Source organism: Narcine bancroftii, chromosome 6 (assembly GCF_036971445.1).
Source record: "Narcine bancroftii isolate sNarBan1 chromosome 6, sNarBan1.hap1, whole genome shotgun sequence".
In the NCBI taxonomy this organism is placed as follows: Eukaryota; Metazoa; Chordata; class Chondrichthyes; order Torpediniformes; family Narcinidae; genus Narcine; species Narcine bancroftii.
The window spans coordinates 81,771,776-81,780,748 of record NC_091474.1 but is presented as its reverse complement, the minus strand read 5'-3'; the positions used below and the strand labels follow the sequence as shown (position 1 = coordinate 81,780,748).

Sequence of the window (8,973 nt, the reverse complement as noted above, 5' to 3'; positions counted from 1 at the left end):
TCCAGCAATGCTGCCATTTTTTTCAAGCCAAGTGTCCTCCACATCAGACATGTCCTTCAGAAATGGCCACAATCGAAGCTCTTGGGCACCTGCCATACTCAGTGAATCTTTTCACTCATTTCCATGATGTCCAGCTGATGCCAATAACAGTGGCACTCAAATTTAGAATTTATCCACCAACAGTACTATCCAGTTCACCAGCCCCTCTTCCCTCCAAAACTGAAAAAAATCTCTATCACTGAAACAAAAGCATTGGAGTCTGTATGCCAATGTGATCCCTGAGTAAGATGGCCTGCATCCTGCAGTCTTAAAGACACAAATATAACCCAGAAACCGGTCCTTCCAGCCCATGAGCCCTGCCACCCAAATACCAAAATTAACCTACAATCCCAGTGTGGGAAGCAACTGGAGCACTCAGAGGAAACCCACACAGATACAGGGAGAACGTCCAACTCCTGATAGACAGCAGAGTCAAACCTGGGTCACTGACGCTATAACAACATTTTACTCACCACTACACTAACCGTGCCACCATTTATCTGCAGAGCAGTTGGATGGATTTGTTGTCAGACACAAAAATTCCTTGGATTCTTCAACAAGTTTGAGGAAATTTGGGGCAGCTATGCAAATAGGTTAGGTTAAGATGGGTATGGGCCAAATGGAGGCAGATGGATCAGTGTGAGTGGGACATGTTGGTTGCCACAGGAAAGTTGGGCCAACAGGCCTGTTTCTGTGCTGTCCACATGTTTCTAGAAAAGTTCCAGAGGATTAGAAAACCGCAAATGTAAAATTACTATTCACGAAAGGATGGAGATAGAGAGCAGGAAGTGAGAGCTGGATGGCCAGACATCTGTCATTGGGGAAAATAAGGGAAATCCATTATTAAGGAACTAACATCAGGATGTTCAAACAAAAAAAAATCTAGATAATCAAGCGGAGTGAATATGGTTTTGTGAAAGGGAAATTTTATATGACAAATTTGATTGAACTCTTTGAGGTGTATTGGATAAAGAACTAGTAGAGGATTTGGATTTTTAATTTTTTTATTTTGACATAAAGCACGGTAACATGCCGTTTTGGCCTACAAGCCCACGCTACCCAAAAACCCCAAGTAACCTACAATCCCCGTACATTTTCGAACCAGAGAACCCGGAAAAAACCCATGCAGACACGGGGAGAACATACAGACTCCTTACAGCCAGTGCAGGATTTGAACCCCAGTCCCGGGTACTGTAACAGCATTGCGCTGCTATGCTAACCGTGCCGCCAATTTCCAAGAGGTATTTGATAGGTTTCCACATTGCAATGTTACGTATAGTGCACTGACATTATATGTGTTGGTAATGATTAGTTAACAGAAAACAGTCAAGCAAAATAGGTCACTTTAGATTGAGAATTAGCAACTATGTAAGACAGAGGTCAGTGCTGGGAATCTATGTTAATGAATTAGATGAAGGCAATGCAACCTAATATGCTTGTAAGGAAGAGAGTTGGCAAATTGTGGAGAGGACACAAAGAACCTGCAAAGGGATAGAGATAGGTGCAGCAAACTTGTCTGATGCAATATAATGTGGAAAAATGTTATGTTGATCATTTTGAAAGAAAAAATAAAATAAATTATTATTTAAAAGGAGTGGGATTAGAGAATGTTGAGGTACAAATGGGGTGCTCCAAGTCCTGGCAGCAGAATGCTTTCTTGCATCAAAACCTGACCTCCCTCTTAAAGTTTACACATTTTGAGCAATGTTTTTTTTCCCCCCAATTCTTCCGGCAATTATACACGTGGGCATCTTTAGAATTTTCCAGAACAATCTCCAATTTCAGACAGCTGAGGGCTGGTAAAAGTTCAAATCAGTAAATCATGTTGAAGAAGGAAGTTGAGCGTGCCTTAAAATAAATGGCCAGTAACATGAACAGGTTACATTTAAATTAAATTTTAAAATTTAGACATACAGCAGAGAAATAGGCCCTTCCGATCCACATATCCCAACTGCACAATTATGCCAACTGACCTACAAGCCCTAGTACATTTTGAAGGGTTGGAGGAAACCCACGCAGACTTGGGAGAACATTTCAACTCCTTAGAGAGCGCCAGATTTGAACCAGGGTCGCTGGTGCTGTAACAACATTGCACGATCTGCTAACGCTAACTGTGCTGCCCTAAATAAAATACTTATTTCAGAATTTAATCTCTCATGTTGATATTTGCATTTGTTGAAGGACTGCCTGAATCTCTTCTAACCAGCAAATATTAAAATGACACTGGGCATTCTGTACATAAAATACATTTCAACACATTCAATTAAATGGCAGACATGGAGTGTTTTATTTATAAACATGAAAGATTTGCCAGTCAATAAGTTATAGACATCTATATTGATAACAGCAGCAGCAACAAGAAGTGATTGAGCAGTGATGGCGAACACAAATCCATAATGTGCATCAAATTAAAAATGAAATGAAAAATTCTAGCCTCTGGCTCCTTGAGACTGCAAGGGAAGAGATGTTGATGAAGCGTTAATTAGCAGATGTTAGACCTCCAAATAAATAAATTGAAAGTGCAATTTAAAATAATTTCTGAAGATTTAAAACATACTTCCTTTCAAATGCCTTAAAGGAGCAGCCTTTGAAATCACAAATTCGATAACGTACTGCTCTTTGGGAGGGGCATGAGGAAAAGAATGGCTCAGAAATGCTCCGATCTTCAATAATCGCAACAAAATTCCTGATTATTGTGCATTTGAAACAAATGATCCAATAGATAACCATGATTCAAGTTGGCGAAGAAAAGTGCGTCAAGGCAAAGATTTGTTGAGCTCTGGTTAGTATAGAATACTAAACTACACAAGTTGGTAACCAAACAAGCAAAATCTATGAGCCTCATGACCATTTGCTTTTCCAGTCGTGGTCAACACTAATTTCAAGACCAAGATCAAGCATTGAGCCAATAATTCTAGACCAGGAGTCCTCATGGAATACCATCAGCTACAAAAGGTCTATCTAAAATATATAATTTCATTTAATGCATCTTGGCCACAGTCTGGACAGATTATCAGCTGCTCTGGGCCCCTAAACCTTAATCCTAATCAATGTGGTAACATTGATAATCAGCTCTGACCCACCTCAACCTCTCATTGCGGTGCCAGGTTTGTCATCATTCTCTCCCCAACATTGTCTTTTGATCCTTTCACCCTCAAACCCAACCTTTGCTGAGCATCCATTTGATTGTATAAAATAAGTGAGCAAAAAGAAAACCGACAATATAAACATTTGGCTGGGTGAGGGGTAGATGTAAAGGGGCTGTTGTGGATCTGGGAGGGAGAGAAAGAGCAAAAGCATTGGGAATCTCTGCTCTAAATGTTCTAATCCTACAATTGCTGCATGAAAAGAGATGCAACCTAGCTTTTAAAATGGTTGAAGATCTAAATTTTTGGGGTGGATATGGGCAAGATGCAGGTCCTACATCCCTCCCCCCCACCCCCCTCACTCTCTAACTCACTCACACACACACACACAGCAGGAGCATTATTCTGGGGAGTCTGATTGTACATATTCTGTGAGAGTGAAATGCAGCAGGTCAGGAGTCTGTTGAATCCAACAATGGCGCAGCACAGTTAGTACAATGCTGTAACAGTGCCAATGACCTGGGTTTTGAATCTGTTGCTATCTGTAAGGAGTTTGTATGTTCTCCCCATTGGCTTCCTCCCACCCTTCAAAGCATACTGCAGGTTTCTGTTAATGAGTAATTGGACAGCACAGGCTTCATGCGCCGAAAGTGCCTGTTACTGTGCTGTATGTCTAAAATAAAGTTGCATGTGAACAGAAACTATGTAATGTGGTAACTTTCTCTGATGGATCATAAACATCAGAGCTCATTTCAAGTAACTGGCAATAAAGAACTGGCCCCATTAGTTGATCAAGATTTTGGAGCAACTTGCTTTAAGGGCCACTTTTTTTTTAACCTGATATGCAGAATTCACACATTTTAAAAGAAAAAACAAAAAGCAAAATTGGAAAACACCACCCCAGTAGCTCAAACATTCCCCAAGTTAAGACATTAATACACCCCTATTCAGTCCTCCTGGTGGTTCTCCGTTGAGAAGCTAAAGATACCCAGGGCTGCTGCAGTGGAACCATTTCTATTTCCTCTTCACTTGGTTAGATAAGGCAAGTCCCAGGCAGTCTCTTGTGTGCATTTCCACATTGCACGCATGAGCCGTGTGAACCCAGTGTCCTTGGGCTTCTCCAAACCACGCATTAGCCGCTGCTTCATGATGGAGATGAATTCCTTGTTGCTCAACTCACCATTACCTGAAAGACAATTTCAAACCTCTTTTAAATAACCTGCACTGTTGGTCAAAGATCTTGCACTGATTGAATACATGCAAGAAGTCAAACTCAGCAAAAATGTTCAGGAACATCATGAGCAGAAGCAGAAGATTGTATTTTTACTGGCTGACAGGATGCAATCAACAATCTCACCCAAGGGACGGAACTGAAAGTGAAGTGAGCAGAGGTTTCTTTTTGAACACATACAGTAGTCGATATTAATTCCTTTTGCCAAGCATGTGGCTTCTGCCGAGCATTGGTTTGTTTCACTGGCAGTCCTGTCAATTCTGATTTCAAGCCTAATCTCGGGAAAGTGTATAATCTCCAGCTGTTTTCAACCTTTATTTTTGGCTATGACTTTTTTTTTGCAACTATGCTCAAAGTTTACAGGCCCCCTTCCCTGTGAAGCAGCCAAGTTTAGTTGGTTACTTCCATACTTCTCCCACGACATAAAAAACATTATGATTTCAGTCTGTGCACTACCCCTCCCTCCCCCCCATTAAATGTGCTCTGGCCTCCAGGGGGGAAGGGGTTGTTGAGAATGGCTGATCTAGACTGATAATTTCAGATTTATTGTCAGAGTATATACATGATATCACATACAATCGAGATCTTTTTTTCCTGCGACAATGTGAAGAAAAATTTGTACAGAATGTACACATTAATGAATAAAGAAATGTAAACATATAACAAAGTAAACAAACTGACTGTGCAATACAGAAGGAATTTTTAAAAATCAGTAGAAGTCCTTAAGTGAGTCGCTGATTGAGTTTGTTGTTGAGGGGTCTGATGGTGGAGGAATTGCAGCTGTTCCTGAACCTGGTGGAGCCAGTCTTTTGGGACCTGATGGTAGCAGCGAGAACATCTGAGTGTGCGCTGGGTGGTGTGGATCTTTGATGGTAATTCAGCACAGTGTTTTGTCATTCCTGTATAATCTAATGCAGCCATGAGGCAAAATGCTGTTGAAAAAGTATCTTCTCTCTCCAGATTTTGCTCCCATGTAAAAAGCTTACCCAGTGAGTTTATATATAGATATATATATATCTTTTCTTTGGCTTGGCTTCGCGGACGAAGATTTATGGAGGGGGTAAAAAGTCCACGTCAGCTGCAGGCTCGTTTGTGGCTGACAAGTCCGATGCGGGACAGGCAGACACGATTGCAGCGGTTGCAAGGGAAAATTGGTTGGTTGGGGTTGGGTTTTTCCTCCTTTGCCTTTTGTCAGTGAGGTGGGCTCTGCGGTCTTCTTCAAAGGAGATTACACACACACACACACACACATATATTACACACACACACACACACATATATATTAGACACACACACACACACACACATATATTACACACACACACACACACACACATATATTACACACACACATATATAATTATATATATATTATTTATTACTGTAATGGATGAGGAGTGGGAAGACTGGGTTTTGCACCTAACTCTGTCCCAGACTCTGGAAGATGGTGGCAACATATGCCCTGCAGATCTGACTGCAGGGTCTGGGTGCAGTCCATGGCTCTTCCAATCCTTTGTATTCATTGCTCCAGCATTTATTTACACCAGCTGTTCTAGTAGTACCTCCTTCTCACACAACTCCTTTCCACAAAATAGTTTTGTAAGTTCCTATCTTATTCTTAAATTCCTAATTCATAGCCCATGCCCTCTGGTATGTTATCCCTAAATGGATTACATACCCATTAAGTCACGTTCTGAAGTGGATTTCTATTCATCTCATTGCAAATTAATATCAGAGAACAGTAACACTAGACAACAGAGATTTTGCTTCCTGAACACTTTGGAATGTACTTTATGATTTTAGGGCTTCTGATCATGAAAATCACCTGAAAAAATTTCGATCATGTACCTTTTTTTAAGATATAACCTATTTGTGTGATTTCCTGTTATATTTTAAGTCTACTTCAAGCATACAAAACCAAGTCACTGAAAAAAATCATTTTCTGCATTCGCACTTCCTCCCTTCTGATCTTGGTGCAGTCAGTGACAAACATTACAACCAGGACAACTGGAATCCATCAATGCTGGCCGACTATTGTTGAACACTGAATCTGGGAGGCATCAGATGCTGAGAACAAATGAAAATCAGCAGGAAAAAAACCATACCTAGGCCAGGTGAACTAATGCGTCAGCATCATTATGCGATTAAATGCTCTAAATTCAATTAAAGTTAATTTAATGTTTCTCCAACTTCCTATGTGATACAAAAAATCTGAAATTATGAAGTTGTCTATCATAATCACAATTTTTCTTCAGGAAGCAAACCTTTTGGGAAAAAAACATTTATATTGAATGGTGAAGACACAAGAGACTTCAGATTCTTGAATCTGGAGCAGAAAGCAATTATTGGAGGAACTGAGCAGGTCAAGCAACATCAGTGGGAGAAAAAGAATGGTCTACAATGAAGGGTTCCAGCCTGAAACATCAACAATAATCTCGTATTGTTGCACCTGGCCTGGTTACTGTGAGTAAGACACATCCAGTAAACATTGCAAGGTACACAAATGTAATTTACTCTCTAGAAACAGCTGCCCGCTTCACTGCTCAAACATTCTAACTGCTATGAGCTCAGGGGTTCCTCACAGAACTTCCAGATGGCTCAGCTAAGCAGCGACTTGATTTCTAGAGAGATTTTCTCTTTAATTATGATTCCTTTCAGATACTTAGAAACACGCAGACGTAGCCTGACATCGAATAAATATTCTGATGATCTAGCCAGCCTTTTCCCATAGTTTGTGTAATAAAAACAAGAGTCAAACATGTTTTAACAATGGGGGCAAATAGAGAGCTGCTGGAGAATCTCAGTGGGTCAAGCAGCATCTATGAAAGCAAAGGGATGGTCAATGTTTTAGACAGAGGCCATGCATAAGGATAGGTCCTTGAGAAGCTCGATTATTTTTGCTCGAGAATCCAGCATCTGATGTCTCTGTATTTTGACAACAAATGGTCTTAGGAGCATTCAATTTATTTAATCAAGATTTAATGATCATTGCTTTCTATTATATTGCCAATTTTAATGGCGTTTAACCACTTTATTATTCTGGATCTGACAATGAAGAAAATTTAAACACTCACTGTAAATGTGACATATTCAGGCTAGAATGGTTTGAAGTGATGCCTTAATGATCTGAACCAATAACCAGAAAATAAATTGGATGATAAAGAAATTGGCAGAGTAGCTGCAAATTGGTGCAGGGTCTGGAGGGATTGTTACAGGGGGAAGTTGGACAGGTTGGGTCCTTATTCCATGGAGCATAGGAGCCTGAGGGATGACCTTACAAAGCAGGGGTGGGCAACCTCTTTTTTTAAAGCTCACATTCCACCTCAAGTATTCCCTATCCCATAGGTGCTCTGTAATTAGTGAGGGATTGCTTAAGATGGTATGAGTGGAAAAGAAAAAGTTTGAAAACCACCATTTTAATCGTCCCTAATTGACTCATTATGTGCATGGTTCCATAACTCCAGGAAATGGGCCAATGACAATTTTTCTCAAGCAGAATAGTTCAGTGACAATTGGAGAGGATTTGTGGTTTTCAACCTTCCCTTCCCTCTCACATACCACCTTAAGCAATCCCTTCACAGAACACCTTTGGCATAGGAATTATTTCCGATGGAATGTGAGTTTTTTCCCTGTTCTACAATATCACGAGGAGCACAGACAAAGTGAACACTCAGAGTCATTTTCCCCAATGTTGATGATTCTTGAACAAGGGTGAGAGGGAAGTGTATGGGGGGGGGGGGGAAGTAACTGATGTAGGAAAAGCCCAGGTTATGCATAGGGAGACAGCAGGATTTGGGCTGATTACACTGGACAATTTTTTTCACAACGATAATTATGATAGACAACTTCAAGCTGAACACAAAGATTTCAGATTTGCTGCAAAACATAGGAAGTTGGAGAAACATTGAATTAACTTTTATTGAATTGAGCAGGTTTGATCACTTCTGACGCTGACTCACTGTTAGTTCATTTGACCCAAAAATGTTTTGCCACTGATTTTCTTTTCCACTTGGCATCTGATGCCTTCCATTTCAGTGCCCAACAATAGTCGGCCAGCATTGATGGATTCCAGTTGCCCTGATACCACTTTTCCATGGTCGCAATGTCCTGGTATAACCTTTCACCATGTTCATCACTGACTGCACCAAGATCAGCAGGGAAGAAGTCCAAGTTAGAATGCAGAAACTGAATTTTTAATGACATATTGTACTTTATGGTTTTGTATGTTTGAGGCATAGGTTTTATCTTAAAAAAAAGTACCTGATAGGAATATTTTAAGGTGACTTTCATGATTAGCAGCCCAAAATCCACAAAATACACTCAAAGGTCTTCACGAAGCATAATCTTTTTTGTCCTCTGTTAATGACAAGTTAATTCCAATACAGAGATAACACAAGCAACTGGGACTCCCTCCAACTTAGGATCAAACTCTATACCAATGTTCCAGACCTCTGGTTTAGCTTAAGGCAGGGGACCAGAGACTACTGAGTTTCTACAAATTAAAGGTGATGGCTTGTTTTGCTGGGGGGGAAAAAAATAATCATGATGAACAGAGTGAGCCGAGGCTCCAAAGGTTCCTGTGCTGCAGACAGGTCACTGATGAATCAACCCCTTCAA

The 8,973-nt window shown here is 40.5% G+C and overlaps 1 protein-coding gene across 2 annotated transcripts in view; it reads right to left on the bottom strand.

Annotated features, from left to right (window-relative positions):
* Window positions 1-1,025: 1,025 nt before the first annotated feature.
* micu1 (mitochondrial calcium uptake 1) overlaps window positions 1,026-8,973 on the bottom strand; it is a 66,869-nt gene continuing 58,921 nt past the window's right edge. For both annotated transcript variants that reach the window (XM_069885538.1, XM_069885539.1), the window contains exon 13: window positions 1,026-4,311. In XM_069885538.1, the coding sequence (XP_069741639.1) occupies window positions 4,151-4,311 (161 nt within the window). In that variant the 3' untranslated portion in view covers window positions 1,026-4,150. The remainder of the gene's footprint in view (window positions 4,312-8,973) is intronic.